The sequence below is a fragment of the Schistocerca cancellata genome, chromosome 1 (assembly GCF_023864275.1).
Source record: "Schistocerca cancellata isolate TAMUIC-IGC-003103 chromosome 1, iqSchCanc2.1, whole genome shotgun sequence".
NCBI classification, from domain to species: domain Eukaryota; kingdom Metazoa; phylum Arthropoda; class Insecta; order Orthoptera; family Acrididae; genus Schistocerca; species Schistocerca cancellata.
This window is the reverse complement of record NC_064626.1, coordinates 822254289-822277418: the sequence shown is the minus strand read 5'-3', so window position 1 is coordinate 822277418 and position 23130 is coordinate 822254289. Positions and strand designations below refer to the sequence as shown.

Sequence of the window (23130 nt, the reverse complement as noted above, 5' to 3'; positions counted from 1 at the left end):
TGTGTCACGCCAGCCAGGTCCAACAATGATAGGCATATAAATACAGCAGTAAAAAATTGCGACTGCGAGACAGAACAGGCAACCAATGTTAGCGAAACAAATAAATGTCACTCCAAAATAGTGATTGAAGAAAGCCTGATTAGAAACCGACAGTTTCAGATCTTTACAACGGAGAAGAAATCTGTTCACCCTGTAGTGTTTATCAAGGGATTTAGAAACATTTTGCCTAGCGTTTGGAGTCATACACAGAAAATACAGTTCGTTATGTCTTACATACAAGGAGATGCTGCATTATGGGCAACCGAAGCAGCTGACAGTTGCGACACATATGAGCAATTTGAAAAGGCATTCTTGGCCAAATATTGGTCAACATGTATTCAGGAGAGATTACGGAAAGAGGTATATAATCCAGAGCCGTATTCTCCACGATTAGGCAATTTGCGAAAATATTTTGAGAAGTACATTAATAAGACCCGTTACTGGGACGAGCAGATTTCATCCCGGGATTTGATCAGACTTTTGAAATCACACTTGCCGATACACGTAAAGGAAAAACTTATACACGTGCCGGAGAATGACATGGAACATTTCTTGTCTGTTCTGGACTCAATTGATCTGATTCAGGAGGATGTTAAGGCAGCCTCTGAACAGGCTAGAAGTAACGTAAACGGTTACAGAAATGGTCGAAATAACACGCCTCCACCAAATAATGGAAACGGCGGAGGTAACAATAGGAGACAAGATTATGTACAAAACGGGAATAGAGGTAGAGACCGGAACGGCAATAGTCCGCCGGTGAATAATGACCGGAAAAGGAGGTCTGATGACCGATATGAAACAGGCCCACCAAGCAATAGTAGATGGAAAAATGCCAGGGGGCCGTGGAACACTAATACCTATAATGATGCAAACCGAACTTGGCCACAGAACCAGAGGCCCAGTCCGGACCGGCAAAACAGTGAAAGATATGACAATAACCGACCGCCACCACAAAATGCGCCAATTGCGCAACCGTGGCGGCCGACGCAACACAACTTACACATAGTGGAGGTCAGTGACACAGAGCAGCCACACCCATCCACCTGTAATAATTCAACAAACTAGATTCAGCCGAGATACGCTCTCCATCGTCGGCTGTGGTTTGGCGTGAGAGCAGCCCGACACAGAACAAAACATCGGGAATCTGTATCCTCAGGTATAATGACGGGGTACAGATGGGACATGAATTAATAACTGAACCATCCACGTGCATAAAGGAGCACAAAGATAAAGTACAAGCGATAATAGAGGCCAAAATTAACAATATTGATGTGCAAGCGATCGTAGATACAGGTGCTACTGTCAGTGTCATGAGTATGGACTTATTCAAAGTACTGGGGAAGGAAAAGCGTATGCTGACTTTTCCTGTGAACAATTGCAAAGTCACTGGAGCCATAAGTGCACAGCGACAAATAATTAAACTCCAAGTGCGGGTAGAGATGTATATAGGGGAAGAAGCCATAGCGTGCTCATTCCTGGTAGTAAAGGGTTTAAGGGTAGCCTGCATTTTGGGGGTAGATTTTTTGAGAAAAAGGGACGCAGTAATCGACCTTTCTCGGGGAAAATTAAGTTTGATGAACGCGGGTAGGAGGACAGAATTGTCCATGCTCAGGTCTGAAGAGGTACCTGTGCCTAATTGTAATGCTATTAACATAAAATGTAGGAATCAGCGGATACTACATTTAGACAATCATTGTCAAGGACAAAATCTCTATTATGCAGACGTACAAAACGATCAATTAAAAGCAAATGTGGACGCACTTGTGAACAAAGTATCACAGTCTGAAAATTTGAACTCATTGCAACAGCAGGATTTGGTACAGTTATTATCTAATTATGCAGATGTATTTTCAGAACGACCAGGAATTGTTAAGGGGTATCAATACAATATCGAGGTGAAGCCCCACAAAACCTACTGTCGAGCCTCATACTCCATTCCTTGGTCCAAGAAGGAAATAGTAGCTAAAGAAATAAGAAAAGTGATCGAGTGAGGAATAATAGAACCGTCTTTGTCCCCTTATAGTAGTCCTTTGGTGGCGGTAGCAAAAGCAGATGGACAGGTACGGTTAGTATTACATGCGAGAGACATAAACGAAATTATTGTATCTGTCAGGACTCATCCGGAAAACTTAGATGAGCAAATTCAAAAATTCCATGGAGTGCAATATTTGACATCTGTTGATATGAAAAGTTCATTCTGGCAAATCCTGCTCACACCCGAATCGAGGAAATATACTGCATTTATATTTGGGGGAAGGAGCTACCAATTTAGGGTACTACCTTTCGGCTTAAATGTAAGTGCAGGAGTTTTCATAACAGCCCTCGACGCGGTTTTAGGTCCGGATTTGCTGCAAAGGGTAACAGTGTATGTAGACGATCAGGTGATTGCTACTGCCACCTGGGAGGAGCACGTAGAACTACTGGATAGAGTCTTAGAAAGGTTTAAGCAAGCGGGAGTAACAGCGATTCTTGAGAAATCCAAATTTGGACGTAATCGGATTAAATTTCTAGGTCACATAATAACACCACAAGGCATCAAACCTGACAGCAAAAAACTTGACGCAATTCGTGGGTTTCCTAGCCCGAGAACTAAGAGACAACTCAAAGCGTTTATAGGTCTTGCATCATTTTTTAGACGGTTTGTTCCAAACCAATTAATGAATAACGAGTCTTTATTGAGCCTGTTGCGTAAAAATGCGCACTGGGTGCGGACAGAAGAATGTCAACACGCATTTGACGCTATCAAAAACGCCTTGGTGAATGCAAACATACTGCGACACCCAGACATGACAAAAGATTTTTGCATAGCGACAGATTCGTGTTCATACAGTCTGGGCGCTTGTTTATTTCAGTGGGACAGGAGCAACGACCCCACAACAATCAATGTAATCGGATTTGCCAGCCGCACACTAAACAGCTGTGAGAGAGCATATTCCGCTACCGAATTAGAGGCTCTTGCAGTGGTTTGGGCGGTAAAGAAATTCAATTATTACATCTATGGCAAAAAAGTCAAAGTATTCAATGACCACCAGGCTCTGAGCTATTTAATGTCTTGCAAATTATACCATACCCGCTTGCTAAGATGGAGGTTAGCATTGCAGGAATATAAAATTAAGATTATGTACCTAAAAGGACAAGATAATGTTGTAGCTGACGCCTTGTCGAGGCTCCCACTAGGGCAATCCTCAGTGTCAAAGATTTTGGAACAATCGGAGGAATATCGAATACTCTTAGTACAAGATAAGGTACATAGGAGGGACTTTTTACATATGTGTAAGAATATGTCTATATTGCAGGAAACTGATCCAATTTGGCGAGATATCATTAGCAAAATTAAAGAAGGAACCAATCTTAAAAGTGTTCAGAATTTCAAAATAGTAGATAATATTCTGTATTATAAAACAGGTGTGTCAAATGACCATGGAGTCGTGTGTATACCGCAACAGGCTATCCCAGCTGTAGTGTGGCACACGCATTTAGCATGGGGTCACGCTGGGATAGGCAAAACAATAAGGATTTTATCCAGATTCTGTTACTTTAAGGGAATAAGCCAGCAGACTCGCATCGTTATCAGGACTTGTCCTCTGTGCCAAAAAGCTAAGTTTCAAAATAAGTCCACAAGGTTTGAACTGCATCCTATAGTGGCTCATCGGCCACTTCAGTTAGTATCTATAGACATAGCAGGACCCTACCCTCGAGCCAGGGGTGGATTAAAGTACATTTTAGCGGTATATGACCTTTTCTCTAAATACTTAAAAATATACTGCCTTAAATCAGCCACTGCTCGTGGAATAGTTAAATGGTTAGGGAAAGAATATTTTACACAGGTTGGTAAGCCCGAAGCGATAATATCGGATAATGCTTCCTATTTTACAGGCCATACCTGGAAGAACTATTTACATGAACAAGATATAAAGCACATACTAATATCCCGTTTTCACCCACAAGCAAGTTTAGTAGAGAGAACATTTGGAGAGTTAAATAAATTTTTCAGGTTATACATTGCATGTAAGCACACAAGATGGCCAGATCTGATACCTAAGTTTTTGGAAATTCACAACGCAACCCCGCATGCTTCTATGGGGTATCCACCAAACGAGATTATAATGAATAGTAATAGAGTTCTGAATGAGTGGCTGGCACCTTTGCCTAAGGTCCCAGTCATTCCTGAGCCTAAGGAAGAGAAGATAAGAAAAGCAGGGTGCAACCTTACCAGGTGCGCTCAGAAAAGGAAAGAAAAATATAATCGACATGTGACGAATAACCAAAAATTTAGTGTTAGGGACTTGGTGCTCTTACGCAATCATCCTAAGTCCTCGGCATCCTTGAAACAGAATAGCAAGTGGCAATTGGTGTACAATGGACCTTTTAGAATAGTAAGTGTGCCACATGAGTGTAGCTATCTCTTAGCAGATCCCCACTCAGGGAGAGTACGGGGACTCATTCTTTTGAAAATGAATGAACATTAATGATGTGTGATCTGTAGAGATAATGTACTAGTGTAGAAGTATTTAGTTATAAGAATATGATTGACTTTCTCTTTTGTTTATGAATATTTGTGTTATGTCTTCTTTTAATTAGTGTTAGTTGAAACATGCTCTAAATGTCTGCACAGATAACCTGATTAGTGCAATTATTTATAGTGTTAAATTGTGACAGAGATCAGTCAGGAGGAACATTTTAGTAGTGATTAGTTTGTGTACTGCATAATATTCTATATGTGTGTCAAACTTGAAATATTTCTTGTACAATCTTTTCTATTATATGTGTATATATGTATATATGTGTAGCTGTCAGATTGACAGATTCGAACCCAGAATAATATCAATAATATGAGGCCCTGAGAACTTTATTATCAAACCAGTGTTATCAAAGCGAATAATGCACCCAATAGTGACCCGAGGGCACCATGGGAGGCAAACTTATTGCAAATTTAAGTAACACAAAGTTACGCACAAAGAAGCTTCAATTGAAGCATGTGCAGATTCAATCAGTAAAAAAGGAGCTAGCCTGATACAGTCCAAGTCAATTTTAGCCTACAGAGACTACACTGTAGTTACGTAGGACCTTGCAAGTAAAGTGAGACATAATTTCAAAGGAGTTATTGAACAATATGCCTGAATCCGGCTGGAATGCACAAATAAAATCTACTCGAACATGAATATAGATGATTTTTGGGCAAACTAATACGAAATTTTAATATTTGTTACCATGTACGCAAATATCACACACCTTGGTAAAGAGCGAACAAAGAAGTTACGAATGTGCTGTTACAAAAATTGCACAACGGACATTGTAAACAAAAAAAAAAAACTTAAACTAAAGTGCTGTATTGTGTAGCAGAGACAAACAGTGACTGTTAAGCCTGCAGCAATACGTCACGAAGTTGTTTTGTACAAGCAATAAGAAACTGTATCATCGCCATGTGTGCAAGTGGACAAGGAACTAGCACGACACGAACAGTGAGCCGATAACGGACGGTGGACCAAGCTAGTGTCAAACTTTAACTCTTTGTGTGTCAAGGGACGCTAGGAAAGCGCATTGACTACAGAGATACATTTTGTCCTAAGGTGAAAACTTGCGTGTGACTAATGACAAGTCATGACATGGTGAAAAAATATTGTGTGCCCATAAAACGTGTTACTGTGACAACGAAACATTGTGCAAACCAGACTAGTGAAGGCCTACTGAATAATAACTGCCAATAACTGTGTGCGTTTTTTTCCCACAGCAGGAAAAATGCCCATAAGGATAGTACACTGTTTGTGAACTTGTTGCATGTTTGCTGGAGCACTGCAAGAAGATGTCACACGGGTGAGCTGATATACAACGCGCATCCGGCTACCTCAGCCATGCAGCGGCCGCAGCAGCCCGTAGCAGACTAGACAGCCACACGCCTCTCCGCGCCGTAGCTGTCAACACCGGGGGCGGTGACCTACACCTAGCCAACGCGCCGCGCCGAGCGCCGCTCAACAATCACTCCGCACCGCTCACCAACTACAGCATTATTGACATATTCCAAAATATTTACACAAACTGCATAACATGTCAATGACTCCATTTTTGATAAACATAGAACATTTATTATGTATATGGCTCTGAGCACTATGGGACTTAACAGCTATGGTCATCAGTCCCCTAGAACTTAGAACTACTTAAACCTAACTAACCTAATGACATCACACAACACCCAGCCATCACGAGGCAGAGAAAATCCCTGACCCCGCTGGGAATCGAACCCGGGAACCCGGGCGTGGGAAGCGAGAACGCTACCGCACGGCCACGAGATGCGGGCTATTATGTATATCCATAAACTGATAAGAGAAAATGAACACTAACGAGTGTAGGAGATGGTTTTGTAACACGTAGGTAGTGGGAACATTATAAAAAGTGATGCTGTGCTAAATGATGTCAAAAAAAAAACTAAGTGATATATCCTAGAACAAGTGACCTAGCAGTATATCGCAAAATTAATAATAACGAGTTGTTAATCACACACAAAAAACTTTCGTTGAACTGTATGTGACTGTGATATTATGTAACCGTTGATGACAAACTGCTAAATCAATTCAAAAGAATGACTGTTAAAGAGACAAGATTAATCATGAACCAACTGGGATGGCTGGGCTCCGGCACAGTTTTGCCCAGGTTTCCTGTCTGCCTTCGCCCAAATGGGGGAGCCATGAACATATATAACCCTGGGACTAATTAAAAGAGCCATTCCATAAAAAAATACAGAATTGTAAAGAATGTTACTGGCACCATTGTGTCAAAGTATAGAAACTCTTTGCCAAATTTTGCCAAGGGGCAATGTAACGTTCCCTGGCAAACTCACACTATTAATAAACTAAAATTTATTTGTACCATATATGCCGCTCTGAGCAATTTGTATATACTGTAATTATTTAACAAAAAATATTGAATTTTGTGTAAAAGACATTTGTTATTATTGTAATATTTTTTGTAGTAATATTCTCTCTGTATTTAGGATGGTAATATTTCTATACTCATTATGTGATTGCAAAATGTGTCAATATCTGCGATAACAGAGATGTGAAATTTAGCCAGAGGAAAATAATGTTATGAGATTACAAAGCAATGTTAATAGTCAGCAGTAGTATAAAAGCACCACGTACTGTGTATTCTTTGGTCATCTCCGTGTAGAGCTGAAAGCGAGAGGAAGCTGTGACGAAGTGTTTTATGAATGGGTAGACTTCTTTTGTCTGTATCTAAATTTAGCCGCCATTAGAGGAGAAATTACAAACTAATGTGAGTTGAATTATTGTTGGGTCTAAATATATCATAATTTATCAAAAGTGTGTATTATTAATGTAAATTAGCTTGCCCATGTCAACTATAATATTTATTTAAAGAATTTTCAGCATTTTTAGCGGTGTTGCTGGGCTGTGCCGCGACCGATTGATTTGCAGCGGCGGCACATTTAAAAAATTGTTCCACTAAAGGAAAATTAACCAAACCCGTAAATCGAGAACAGATAAAAATTAGCAGTGAATTAAGAAAATGTTCTTCTTTTACAGTGATCCTGAGACTGATGAATTTTAACTAGTTACACATTTGTGCATTCGTAGGCGGATAGTTAATGTTGAAATTTAACAATTTTGGTTCTTTCAAATAACTTAAATGTAATAGCAAAGTGTGTTTTATCAGTGATAATTAAATGTCGGCTTGGCAATATTTAACCATTTTCTGCTAATAGAGACAGTCTTGTGTTCCATAGCTAACGCCGGGAAAGAATTCAGTAAATAAACAAAAAAAAAAACCCACTGCATTTAGAAAATATGTGCCAAGGCCGAATTATGTAAAGGATTTAATTCTCAACTAAATATTCTTAATCAGTTAATATGAGTTCATGTAATTTTTAAATGTACGTAATTCTTTTGAAAATGCATTTCTATTACTACACGTAAATAAGAGAGAGGTTCTACAACAAAGTTTGTACTTACTGAAGGAAAGAAAAGACAAAAATTAATTAACTAAAACAAACAAATTAGATTATTAAATATTCTTTAATGAAAAATTTCATTCATTACATTAAAAGTTACTTCTCCTTGCGCCACTGTCTTCCAAGCTCATTGTTTTGTCATCTCTCTTCTTGATTTGCTCCTCCATTAGACTGACTGACCATATTACATTACGTTAATCCTTTTCCACAGATCATGACTTTCGTAATGATGTGGAATATGTCGGCTTAGTATACGTTTTGATTAGACATTGTTTTCTTTTTACAGTTACTGCTTCAAATCTAAAAATTCATCTATTGAGTAGAAAGAAATGTCGTTCAGAAAATCTTTTATATGTTTTTAAATTCCGGCTGACTATCTGCCAGACTGTTAATGCTGTTTGGCAAATGACCAAAGATTTTTATGGTAAAATCAGATTTAACCCAAACTAGTGAATATCGTCTTTCCTTATAGTGTTGTAGCTATACTCTCAGCTGTTATTTTCGAATTATGATAAGTTATTAATAACAAGTTTCATAAGTGAATATATGTATTGCGGAGGTAATGAGAATATCCTGAGTTCCTTAAATAAATGCCTGCAAGGTGATCTTGGGTGGGCTCCAGCTATTGTTCTGATTACACACTTTCGTGCAATGGATACTTTTTCTCTTAATGATGAAATACCTCAAAATATGATGCCATATGAAAGCAGTGAATGAAATAGGCATAGTAGGCTAAGTTACTGATATGTTTATTTCCAGAATTTTCAGTAACCCTAATAGCATAAGTAACTGAATCTAACCATTTCAGCAGATCATCAATGCGTTTCTTCCAATTAAATTTCTCATCAATGCACACACTCAGACATTTTGAGTACTATTCATGAGCAAGAGACTTCTTTTCAAAATCTACATTTGTCAATGATGTTACGCCTTTTACTGTACAGTATTGTATATACTGTGTTTTCTCAATATTTAGTGAGAGTCTGTTTGCAGAAAATCACTTAATAATTTTCTGAAAGACATAATTTTCAACTTCCTCTGCTAATTCTTGCTTGTTGGGTGTGATTACTATACTTTTATCAACAGTAAAAAGAACTAGCTTTGTATCTTCATGAATATAGAGTGGCAAGTCATTAATATATATTAAGAACATAAGGGACCAAAGACTAAGCCCTGTGGGCCACCACTCTTGATACTTCCCCAGTTAGTGGACTCTGCTAATTTTTGCAAACTATCTGTACTGTTGATTTCAACGTTCTGCATTCTTCCAGATAAGTATGAATAAAACCCTTGTATCAGACATAAACACTGTGCCAGTGCGGAATGAGAAACAGTTAAGAAAGTGGTTTAAGTAATGCAGTGCACAAAATACTGCAGAATGCCAAAAACTGCCAAGTGCAAATGTGAACTGAAGCCTTTCATCACCAACTGCTGCTAGCTAGGAAGGAAGGAGCAGAATATGTAAAGAAACACCAATAACCATGGAAGATGCTTTATAAATAAAAGCAAAACGCATCTGGTGTAATTCTTTGTAATTAGATTGCAGTCAGCTGAAGATGGATAACCTATAGTAACAGATTTTAACAGCTTCTGCGGAAGATGGCGTCGCAAACTAAGACAATCCTTAAGCTTATCTAGTACAATTTCGTGATTCACCCAGTCAAAAGCCTTTGAGAGATCACAAAATATCCCAATAGGCGATGTTCAGTTATTCAGAGCATTGAAAGCATATATAGCGTTTTCTCTTGAAAAGCCTTTCTTAAAACTAAATTGACATTTTGTTAGTACTTCATTTTTAAAAATATGTGAAGCTACTCTTGAATACATTAGTTTCTTTTTTTTTAAGAATTTTGGATAGAGCTGCCAGAAGTGAGACTGGGAGCTGGTTGTTAGTATAAGACCTATCCCATTTTTTTAAGCAGTGGTTTAACAATAGCATATTTCAGTCTGTCTGGGAAAATGCTCTGTTTCAATGAGCTACTACATATGTGGCTGAGAATCCTACTTATCTACTGGGAACAAGCTTTTAGTACTCAGTTGGAAATGCCATCCATTCCATGTGAGCTTTTACTTGTGAGTGAATTTATTATTTTCCTAATTTCAGAAGGAGAAGTGGTTTGAATTTCAGTTTTATCAAATTTCATAGGTATTGCATCTTCCATATACAGCATTACATTTTATAATGAATAGCTGGGTCGTATTTTCTCTACAACATTTAAAAATCATTATTAAAAATATTTTCTACTTCTAACTTTTTGTTAACAAACCTTTCCTTGAGTTTGATAGCAATACAGTCTTCCCGTGCTCTCAGTTGCCATATTTCCCTTTTAACAATATTCCAAACTGTTTTAATGTTATTATCAGAGGTGCTTATCTCAGTCATAATGTGCATACTTCTGGATTTTTTAATGACGTTTTTAATACAGTGCAAAAGTTTTTATAATGTTTGACTCTTTCTGGATCATTACTCCTTCTAGCTATGAGACACAGTTCCCTTTTCTGTTTGCAGCATATTTTTATCCTTTTAGTAGGCCATTGCTTTTTAAATGGTTTCTTACAATTATGTTTACTGTTTTCAAATATACTCACGAAGGTATCATAAAAAAAGTTAAATTGTAAATTAGCGTCAAGTTCCCTGTACACCTCAACCCACTCTAACTGTTAAAGCTTTCCCTAAAATTTGCAGTTCTTACATCGTTAACTGAATGCACTGTTTTGGAGGACTTTTTTGCACTACTGTATGGAGATGTGTCATATACTGTAACTAGCTGTCACCATGATCAGACAAACTATTCTTGACAGGAAAAGTTTTAGTTTGATTAAATTTATCTTTGTCTATAATAACATCATAGGCATGCGCTGTCGGGCGTGGTTGGCACTTGGATGGGTGACCATCCAGGCCACCATGCGCTGTTGGCATTTTTTGGGATGCACTCAGCCTTGTGATGCCAATTGAGGAGCTACTCGACCGAATAGTAGCGGCTTCGGTCAAGAATACCATCATAACGACCGGGAGTGCAGTGTGCTGACCCCCACGTCCCTCCTATCCGCATCCTCCACTGAGGATGATACGGCGGTCGGATGATCCCGGTAGGCCACTTGTGGTCTGAAGACTGAGTGCTATGATAACATTATCTATCAGTGTCCTGATTTCCTGAGTAGGAAAATCAATAACTGATGTCAAATTGAAAAAAGAAACAAGTAATACTTCAAGGTCATTCTATCAGACCCTTTGAGAAAATCTACATGGAAATTTCCACAAGCAACAATTTTTCCCTTCCATCTGACAGACAGCACAACAAATAATCAAAGTTTTTGAGAAACAACTGAAAATTTCCCAGTGGAGGCCTACTCACAGCTACGATTATAAAATTACCATTATTTAGTTTAAGCTCAGAGGCACATGCTTCTGTATGTTGCTCTACACGAAATCTTTTAGTTTTTAATTTTTTCATGCTATGATAAATTTTAGCATATATGGCAACTCCTCTTTCCATAGAGCCTCTACTTAGATGTGATGAAAGCTTATATCCATCTACATTTACCTTTCCCATATCTGTGACTATATGACGTTGAGACAAGCATTGCACATCTATTCCACCCTCAGTTTCTAAATCTTCTAAACAAACAAGAAGCTCATCTACTTTGTTTTTTATACCTTTTATATTGTGATACATTATACTAACATTATTTCTTGCTGCACTTTTATGAAAATCTTGTGACATACTAACATTATTTTTCACTATCCTTTTATGGGAATCTTGCGATATTTTAACATCTCTAATACCTGCCTGCCTGGACTTCTCATTAAGATTAATTTCATTCAGTGTTGGATCATTGAACACTGCTCTTAACCTAAGAAAGAAGTACTGTCATGAGTTTTTGTGTGCCCCCCCCTAAGGATTCTGCTATCATCCCAGCCAATTTACACTTATCTTTCCCATTGAGATGCAAGCCATGCATCAACAGAAACCAAACCTATGCCTGACAAATTAGCCGCCCAGAGCAGCTGGTTCAAATGGTTCAAATGGCCCTGAGCACTATGGGACTCAACTGCTGTGGTCATCAGTCCCCTAGAACTTAGAACTACTCAAACCTAACTAACCTAAGGACATCACACACATCCATGCCCGAGGCAGGATTCGAACCTGCGACCGTAGGAGTCGCACGGTTCCGGACTGCGCGCCTAGAACCGCGAGACCACCGCGGCCGGCAGAGCAGCTGGTCTAGCTCCATATTGACCCTCCTGAAAGGGTTGTTCAATTGGGGCTGACCATACCTCATGAAAGCTGGAAAAAGGTTTAATTGTAGATAATAAGTTTGGTCACGAAGTTCCTCCTGTTCTTCTGAAGAATTTGTAAAGGTCGTTAGTTTATTAGTCACTTCTTTCGATGCAATAATGAGCCAAAACATTGTGATTGCTGCCCATTACGACACTGAATGCCACCTTGTAGGATTGTGAACATGTGATGCGGTAAGGAAACTATGCAGTGTGGTCGAAAATCGTCTGAAAAGCTTGTAACAGTGTTGCATGTTAGGTTGTGCAGAGACACAACTGTTAAGGAAAAATCCGATACGTTACGCCGTTTCCGGGCTAATAAGCATTGAAGTTAGCCAATCAGGCCGTTGCGCCCGCAAATTCAAGTGGCCCGTCAGATACAATTAGTGTAAGATGATTTCATAGCGCAGATGTTAGCACACAAGAATGCTCAGTCTTTGACTCTAGTTCGATACTTACAACCGTCCTATGTCCAATTTTTCTCTCGCTCTTTTGTTCGGTTTTAGGAAACCAGAGGAAGAATACGTTTGACTACATCGTCCTTGGACGGCCGCTTAAATTTGCGCGCGCAACGACCTTATTGTCTAACTTCAAAGCTAATTAACTCGGAAACGCAACATCCAGATTTTTTCTTAACAATTATTTCTCAGCACAGCCTACCGTCTAACATCTTCACGCGATTATCACACTGTTTCTGATCATTGGGAATCAGTCTGGCGACGATACGTTCCGCAAATGGGGAAAACCGCTCACATACACATACAGACAGTCGGCGGGAATGTAAGTGATTAGAATCAAAGACGGCTCTGACAGACAGAACGGTCATCAGATGGCATTAGTGTTGTTTGTGTTTAGTGTTGTTACAACCCCGGATATATGGGACGTGAACAACGTCAGATGTACTTGTGTGGGACAGAGTTATCAGCACCTGACAATGTTTGAAACATACTTCATCGTGGGTCTCCATTTGGCCGGCTGGTTGAATCTTACGGTATCAAGATTTGCGGGCATTCGGATGCGACAGTGACTCGAGGCATAAGAATACACGAGGCCAGGCATAATCGTTGTCATCTCTGCAATCGACAACGGAAATCACCACAAGGGAGGATCGCTGTTTATTTAGCTATAAAGTGTGGTGTTGGACGCGCTTTTCTGTCACAACACATGTCCACTTTATTGTTCGCTTGCGTTACAAGTCCTTTGATCGCTCCTTATTGTTGTTGTGGTGGTCTTCATTCCAGAGACTGGTTGGAAGCAGCTCTTCATGCTACTCTATCCTGTGGGAACCTCTTCAACTCTGAATAACCACTGGACCCTAACATCCTTCTGAATCTGCATAGCGTACATATCTCTTGGTCTCCCTCTACGATTTCTACCTTCCACTCTTTCCACCAGCACTAAATTGGCATTCCCTTGATGCCTCAGAACGTGTCCAACCAACTCATCCCTTCTTGTTATCAAGTTGTATCACAAATTGCTCTTCTCCCCAATTCTATTCAGTACTTCCTCATTAGTTACGTGATCTACCCATCTAATCTTGAGCATTCTTCTGCATCACCACATTTCGAAAGCTTCTATTGTCTTCTTGTCTAAACTATTTATCGTCCTCGTTTCACTTCCATACATGGCTACACTACATACAAATACTTTCAGAAAAGACTTCCTGACACTTAAATCTATACTCGATGTTAACAAATTTCTGTTTGTCAGAAACTCTTTCTTTACCATTGCCAGTCTACATTGTATATCATATCTACTTCGACCTTCATCAGTTATTTTGCTCCCCAAATAGCAAAACTCCTTTACTACTTTAAGTGTCTCATTTCCTAATCTAATTCCCTCAGCATCACCCGAATTAATTTGACTACATTCGATTATCCTTGTTTTGCTTTTGTTGATGTTCATCTTATATACTCCTTTCAAGACACTGTCCATTCCGTTCAGTTGCTCTTCCAGGTCCTTTGCTGTCTCTGACAATATAGTCGGCAAACCTCAAAGTTTTTATTTCTTCTCCATGGATTTTAATTCATACTCTGAATTTTTGTCTTTTTTCCTTTACTGCTTGCTCAATATACAGATTGAATAACATCAGGGATAGGCTACAACCCTGTCTCACTCCCTTCTCAACCTCAGCTTCCCTTACATGCTCCTCGACTCCTCTGACTGTCAGTTGGTATCTGTACAAAATGTAAATTGCCATTCTCTCCCTGTATTTGACGCCTGCCATCTTCACAATCAGAAACAGAGTATTCCAACCAACACTGTCAAAAGCTTTCTCTAAGTCTACAAATGCTAGAAACGTAGTTTGTCTTTCCTTAATGTATCTTCTAAGATAAGTCGTAGGGTCAGTATTGCCCCGCATGTTGAACATTTCTACGGAATCCAAACGGATCATTCCCGAGATGGACTTCTACCAGTTTTTCCATTCCTTCATAAAGAATTGGTGTTAATATTTTGCAGCCGTGATTTATTAAACTGATATTTCGCTATTTTTCACACCTGTCAACACCTGTTTTCTTTGGGATTGGAATTATTATGTTGTTCTTGAAGTCTGAGAGTATTTCGCTTCTCTCATACATCTTTCTCACCAGATGGAAGAGTTTTGTCATGACTGGCTCTCTCAAGGCCATCGGTACTTCCAGTGGAATGTTTTCTACTCCTGGGGCCTTGTTTCGACTTAGGTCTGTCAGTGCTCTGATAAATTCTTCCATTTTCATAATATTGCCCTCACGTACATCGCCCTTGTATAGACCCTCTATATACTACTTCCACCTTTCTGCTTTCCCTTCTTTGCTTCGGACGGGTTTTCCATATGAGCCCTTGATATTCATACAGCTGGTTCTCTTTTCTCCAGAGGTCTCTTTAATTTTGCTGTAGGCAGTATCCATGTCACCCCTAGTGATATTTGCCTCTATATCCTTATCTTTATGCTCTAGCCATTTGCTTAGCCAATTTGTATTTTTTGTCGATCTCAGTTTTGAGACGTTTGTATTCCTTTCGCCTGGATTTTTATATTTTCTCCTTTCATCATTTAAATTCAATATCTCTTCTGTTACCCAAGGATTTCTACTAGCTCTCTTCATTTTACCTACTTGATCCTCCGCCGCCTTCACTATTTCATCTCTCAAAGCTACCCATTCTTCTTCTGCTGTATTTCTGTTCCCTCTTGTCAGTCGCTCCCTAATAATCTCTCTGAAACTCTCTATACCCTGTCGTTCTTTCAGTTTATCCAGGTCCCATCACTTTAATTCCTACCTCTTTGCAGTCTTCACTTTCAATCTACAGTTCATGAGCAATAAATTGTGGTCAGAGTCTACATCTGCCCCTGGAAATGTCTTACAATTTAAAACCTGGTTCCAAAATCTCTGCCTTACCATTACATAATCTGTTTGAAGCCTTCAAGTGTCTTGAGACCTCTTCCATGTATACAGTCTTTTTTCATGATTCGTAAGCCAAGTGTTAGCTATTATTAAGTTATGCTCTGTACAAAATTCTACCAGGCTGCTTCCTCTTAAATTCCTTACCCCCTGTCGATTCACCTACTACTTTTCCTCCTCTTCCTTTTCCTACAATTGCATTCCAGTCCCAAATGACTACTAAATTTTCGTGTACCTTAACTATGTGACTAATTTCTTTTATCGCATCATACATTTCCTAAATCTCATCATCTGCGGAGATAGTTGTTATATAAACTTGTATTATTGTAGTAGGCGTGGGCTTCATGTCTCTCTTGGCTACAATAATGCGTTCACTATGCTGTTCGTAGTAGCTTATCCGCGTTCCTATTTTTTATTCATTATTAAATCCACTTCTGAATTTGATTTGGTATTTATAAGCCTGTATTCACCTGACCAGAAGTCTTGTTCCTCCTGCCACCGAACTTCACCAATTCCCACTATATCTAACTTTAACCTATCCATTTCCCTTTTTAAATTTTCTAACCTACCTGCCCGATTAAGTGATCTGTCATTCCACGCTCCGATCCACAGAACGCCAGCTTTGTTTCACCACATGACGACATCCTGCTGAGTAGTCCCCGCCCGGAGATCCGAATGGGGGACTATTTTACTTCAGGAATATTTCACCCACAAGGACGCCATCATCATTTAACCATACAGTAAAGCTGCATGCCATCGGGAAAAATTACGGCTGTAGTTTCCCTTTGCTTTCAGCCGTTCACATACCAGCACAGCAAGGCCGTTTTGTTGACGTTAAAAGGCCAGATCACCCAGACTGTTGCCCCTGAAACTACTGAAAAGGCTGCTGCCCGCCATCAGGAACCATACGTTTGTCTGGCATCTCAACTGAGGAGGAGATTAGTGTTTAACGTCCCGTCGACAACGACGGAGCGCAAGCTCGGGTGAGGGAAGGATGGGGAAGGAAATCGGCCGTGCCTGTCAAAGGAACCATCCCGGCATTTGCCTGAAGCGATTTAAGGAAATCACGGAAAACCTAAATCAGGATGGCCGGAGACGAGATTGAACCGTCGCCCTCCCGAAATCTCAACTGATACTCCTCCGTTGTGGCTGCACCTACGGTACGACCATCTGTAGCACTGAGGCACGCAAGCCTCCCCACCGACGGCAAGGTCCATGTTTCACGGTCCATGGTCCATGGTTGATGGTAATAAGTAACATATCTCTTTCTCAAATCAACATCCCAGTTCGTGAAATCAGTAGTGGAAAAAATAATTTACAAAAGGATTTAAATTCAGCTACTTTGTTCCTGAAAGGCGTCCGTTACAAGTCCTGCCGAACAGTTAGTTTTTTTGTGAGCCTTGTCTGAGAATTTGAAAACGTTAATTTTCTCCAATTTTGGTGTTATGCGAGAGAGTGAAGTACTGTCTGAAAATAAATGAGTCTCTAGGGATGATGTTTCGTTTCCAGATTCGGCAGTTTGTAATCGATTTAAAAATACATTTGTTCTGATTTGGGAGCTAAGGTGTATGGTTAATTTTAGAATAAAAGTGCCGAGGTGAAATTTCGGGGACGCAGTAATAAGGAAGCCTGAGTTAGGCAGGCACACATAAGGGGGCTGGCAGAGTTTCCTCTCGGCGGTGCGGCCGCCTCCTCCATCACATCAGAGCGCTGACGTCTGGGGGTGGGTGGGCACGGAACAGGCCCGGGCGGGGGCGGAGGGGGGCGGCCGGAAATTGTGTTAGCGGCGCTCGCTCGGCGCGGCGGCCCGGCCTTGTCGCTGCGAATATAACATCAATGGCGCCACATGCAGGCCGCCCCCTGCTGCCGAAGTGGCAGCCGCGACCAACGCAAGGTCTCCAGGTGAACTCCCCGCCGGGGAAGGCTCTCAATGGTGTGCTGCATTCTCCAGTAACGTTCATAAACAAGCTGCCATGTAGCAGAAGAGAAAAACTAAGGAGGAATGTGTGTCGAATATGCGATTAAAACTTAGACAAATTCAAATGGTCACTTGGCTGTGTTGCTCAATGGTGTAAGCTACCAGTCCTGTTTCAGGGCTCATCACATTACGAGCTGTCGTCCAACCACGATTTGGCTTACATGCACACTACCGGCCGTTAAAATTGCTACACCAAGAAGAAATGCAGATGATAAAACGCGTGTTCATTGGACAAATATATTATACTAGAACTGACACGTGATTACATTTTCACGCAATTTGGGTGCATAGATCCTGAGAAATCAGTACCCAGAACAACCACCTCTGGCCGTAATAACGGCCTTGATACGCCTGGGCATTGAATTAAACAGAGCTTGGATGGCGTGTACAGGTACAGAAGTCCATGCAGCTTCAACACGATACCACAGTTCATCAAGAGTAGTGACTGGCGTATTGTGACGAGCCAGTTGCTCGGCCACCACTGACCAGACGTTTGAATTGGTGAGAGATCTGGACAACGTGCTGGCCAGGGCAGCAGTCGAACATTTCCTGTATCCACAAAGGCCCGTGCAGGACCTGCAACATGCGGTCGTGCATTATCCTGCTGAAATGTAGGGTTTCTCAGCGATCGAATGAAGGGTAGAGCCACGGGTCGTAACACATCTGAAATGTAACGTCCACTGTTCAAAGTGCCGTCAATGCGAACAAGAGGTGACCGGGACGTGTAGCCAATGGCATCCCATGCCATCACGCCGGGTGATACGCCAGTATGATGACGAATACACGCTTCCAATGTGCGTTCACCGCGATGTCGCCAAACACGGATGCGACCATCATGATGCTGTAAAGAGAGCCTGGATTCATCCGAAAAAATGACGTTTTGCCATTCGTGCACCCAGGTTCGTCGTTGAGTACACCATCGCAGACGCTCCTGTCTGTGATGCCGCGTCAAGGATAAACGCAGCCATGGTCTCCGTGCTGATAGTCCATGCTGCTGCAAACGTCGTCGAACTGTTCGTGCAGATGGTGGTTGTCTTGCAAACGTGCCCATCTATTGACTCAAGGATCGAGACGTGTCTGCACGATCCGTTACAGCCATGCGGATAAGATGCCTGTCATCTCCATTGCTAGTGGTACGAGGCCGTTGAGATCCAACACGGCGTTCCGTATTACCCTCGTGAACCCACCGATACCATATTCTGCAGATAATGTATCAGTAGCTGCTAGTGACTCACCTCTGTTTGTTATCATGATCTTGGTCGTTTTCTTATTAACTGACAATCCAAGTTTCTCGTCTTCTCTTTTGACTCTATCCAGTAGTTCCTTGATTTCCACTTGTGATTCTGCGCACAGTGTGGTGTCAACAGAAAATCTTAAATTACTGATTCATCGTCTTCCGATACGGATCCCGCCAGTCCAGCAACGAAGACTTTTTCTCACAACATATTCTCCATAGAAGTTCCTGAGAAAAAGTGTTTCAACAGACAGACAGCCGGATAACAAGTGACAAAAAAAAACTAATAATAATATTTCTCTCTTGTGATATAATGATAAATTAACAATTTTTGGATTTTCCCTTTTTTTAATTGTGAAAGCACGCTTATAGTCAAATTTCATGATTCCATGTCAATGGGAAGTATCGTTGACGTTTTCATTATTGAGGTTGCTAGTATCCAATGTGTGACACAAATGGCTATATCTTTTGACTGCATCGAATTAGAAGTTCACTTTGCTACACTGCCAAGGGAACATGGACCATAGTACATGATATTTCTGATACATCTAACAATTCCTGACGAAAAGGTGCCTTAATTTTTTACTCGTTATATAATTACAAATAAAAATTTTCCGAATTTTGCAGTGCTTTTACTATGAAACCTTGCTTCTTGCCAAATTTCGTAATTCTAAACTACTGGCCATTAAAATTGCTACAGACGCGAAACGTAACCGACAGGAAGAAGATGCTTTGATATGCAAATGATTAGCTTTCCAGAGCATTCACACAAGGGTGGCGCTGGTGGCGACACCTACAACGTGCTGACATGAGGAAAGTTATCAACCGATTTCTCATACACAAACAGCAGTTGACTGGATTTGCCTGGTGAAACGTTGTTGTGGTGCCTCGTGTAATGAGGAGAAATGCGTACCATCACGTTTCCGACTTTAATAAAGGTCGGAAGGTAGCCTATCGCGATTGCGGTTTATCGTAAAAAGACATTGCTGCTGCCATTGGTCGAGATCCAATGACTGTTAGCAGAATATGGAATCGGTGGGTTCAGGAGGATAATACGGAACGCCGTATTGAATCCCAACGGCCTCGTATCACTGGCAATCGAGATGACAGGCATCTTATCCGCATAGCTGTAACGGCTCGTGCAGCCACGTCTCGATCCCTGAGTCAACGGATGGGGACGTTTGCAAGACAACAACCATCTGCACGAACAGTTCGACGACGTTTGCAGCAGCATGGACTATTAGCTCGGAGACCATGGCTGTGGTTACCCTTGACGCTGCATCACAGACAGGTGCGCCTGCGATGGTGTATTCGACGACGAACCAGGGTGCACGAATGGCAAAACGTCATGGTTTCGGATGAATCCAGGTTCTGTTTACAGCATCATGATGGCCGCATCCGTGTTTGGCGACATCACGGTGAACGCACACTGGAAGCGTGTATTCGTCATCGTCATACTGGCGTATCACCCGGCGTGATGGTATGGGGTGACATTGGTTACACGTCTCGGCCACCTCTTGTTCGCATTGACGGCACTTTGAACATTTCAGATGTGTTACGAGCCGTGGCTCTACCCTTCATTCGATCGCTGCGAAACCCTACATTTCAGCAGGATAATGCACGACTGCATGTTGCAGGTCCTGTACGGGTCTTTCTGGATACATAAAATGTTCGACTGCTGCGCTGGCCAGCACATTATCCAGATCTCTCACCAATTGAAAACGTCTGGTCAATGGTGGCCGAGCAACTGGCTCGTCACAATACGCCAGTCACTACTATTGATGAACTGTGGTATCGTGTTGAAGCTGCATTGGCAGCTGTACCTGTACACGCCATCCACGCTTTGTTTGACCCAATGCCCAGGAGTATCAAGGCCGTTATTGCGGCCAGAGGTGGTTGGTCTGGGTACTGATTTCTCAGGATCTATGCACCCAATCTGCGTGAAAATGTAATCACATGTCAGTTCTAGTATAATATATTTGTCCAATGTCGTGTGGCTAGGGCCTCCCGTCGGGTGGACCGTTCGCCTGGTGCATGTCTTTCGATTTGACGCCACTTCGGCGACCTGCGCGTCCATAGGGGTGAAATGATGATGATCAGGACAACACAACACCCAGTCCCTGAGCGGAGAAAATCTCCGACCCAGCCGGGAATCGAACCCAGGCCCTTAGGATTGACAGTCTGTCACGCTGACCACTCAGCTACCGGGGCGGACTGATTACCCGTTTATCATCTGCATTTCTTCTTGGTGTAGCAATTTTAATGGCCAGTAGTTAAGGTCAACGGGAAATGCCATGCAGGTTTTGTTGAGTGAGTACGCAATTATCTGAATATGCCACATGGACGACTGTATCTTTCACTGAATTAACTTAAAAGCTAGAATTTTCTACGCTGCCCGGGGACCATCAACTGTAGTATGTGGCGTGTATCTCAACTTGATACCTTTATCCGTTCCTGGGAAAATGGGTTCTTAACAGTCGAACAGACAGACAGACGGACAACAGAGCGATGCTGTAAGGATTCCGTTTTTTTTTTACCGACTAATGTACGGAACCGTAAAGAAAAAATGAAAGTGGACTGACAGATGTACTGTAGATTATCTTTGTCAGCATAGACTCCATGACATACACCACACCCGTAAGTATTACATTAAAGCTTGGGAGATATATTTTTTTATCAATTCAGGACCTTATTAAAATGATACACCACCCGTCGAATTTCTGTACCGTGATGAATAATATCTAAATGAATCGACGCGTCGAGCCGACTTAAACCATTCCATATTAGATTTGCTGAATAAGACGCATATATGACACTACCATTATTTTGTCTACTGGGAGGAATTTTCTGTGTGCCTGTAGTGTTTATAACTATTTACCTGTAAACCAGGAGCAGGAGATTGTTAAAGAAGACGACATATGTTTAAAGTTGGATAATCACATTTTTCGCGGTTTGTATTTGCCTTTAACATTAATCATTGTCAACTAATATTTTGTGATGTTCAAATTAAGTGTTGAAGCTTGAAAGCTTTGCTTTCTCGAAGATATTTATGTGAGATGCCAGTATTAGCTGACATTTAATTTTATGATCAAATTTAACTCTAAAATTTGTTGTGTTAATGGGCTAATGCGTAAATTTCAATGCATTCACGGTTCACTTAACGACCTCAAGATTTATTATAGTACGACAGATTTTGTCCGATTGGCTGCTTGTTATTCACCAATGTGATCTGTGTCCTTTTCTGGTCATTGTAATGAATCTCCTATTCAAAGGATTTGCTATCAAATATAATTAAGAGCAGAGTTAATTCAGCTGTAATATGTGAGTAATTACTTGGCAGAAATTCCACCATGCGCAAGATCCCTGTTGAATTTTATTGATTTCATTTGCTTTCAGATCCTAATAACGCTCTTCTTAGACTGATCTTAGCGATGATACTGCAGCTGAGTATATCTCGATTTTGCTCTGAAAAGGAACATTTGAAGAAAGAGTTCAGTATTTTTTATTTTTCGTTCTTTCATTCCCGTGTCCACTAATAGGTAACTCTGTTCCAGGCTGAATGTCTCACAGAATTTCCGGAGCTGGTGGAAATGGAAATGAGCGTTTGGCGTCATTGGCCGGGAGGCCCCTCGCGGGGCAGGTCCGGCCGCCTTGGCGCAGGTCTTATTACATTCGGCGCCACATTGGGCGACCTGCACGCCGGATGGGGATGAAATGATGATGAACACAACACAACACCCAGTCCCTGAGCGGAGAAAATCTCCGACCCAGCCGGGAATCGAACCCGGGCCCGGAGGACGGCAATCCGTCACGCTGACCACTCAGCTACTGGGGCGGACTCCGGAGCTGGTAAAAGAGGATGAATGTTTCATTTCTATAGCTTTTTCTCAGAACAACGTTGAGCGGTTTCCTGAAAGCTTGTCTTTCTATATAAATTCTTCGTTTTACGTAATCGTAGGTAAATTTGCTGTTCAACAGTGTTCATCGCAACCTTAGGATCACATGAATGCCGCAGTACACTATCAATTACAAACCTTAGTTAAAATAAGTAACTTATGACCCGACAATTATTACGTACGCACTGATGAAAGCACATAAAATTTTTCTGTGTAAACACTTAAATATAAGCAATAGAAGACTAAAAAATAACTGTAACAACAATACTGTGTGCTGTTATTATAATAGCTAGAATTTGACAGGAAAGGAAAGAATAGTTAGCGGCGTACAGTTGCTGGTGACCTTATCTCGATATTTCACCAT

General features: G+C 41.1%; 1 protein-coding gene across 1 annotated transcript in view; it reads right to left on the bottom strand.

Annotated features, from left to right (window-relative positions):
- LOC126105574 (glutamate-gated chloride channel-like) overlaps positions 1-23130 on the bottom strand; it is a 114301-nt gene that overhangs the window by 73368 nt on the left and 17803 nt on the right. Inside the window, exon 3 of the mRNA XM_049912343.1 lies at positions 18872-18979. Within this exon, the coding sequence (XP_049768300.1) occupies positions 18872-18979 (108 nt within the window). The remainder of the gene's footprint in view (positions 1-18871; positions 18980-23130) is intronic.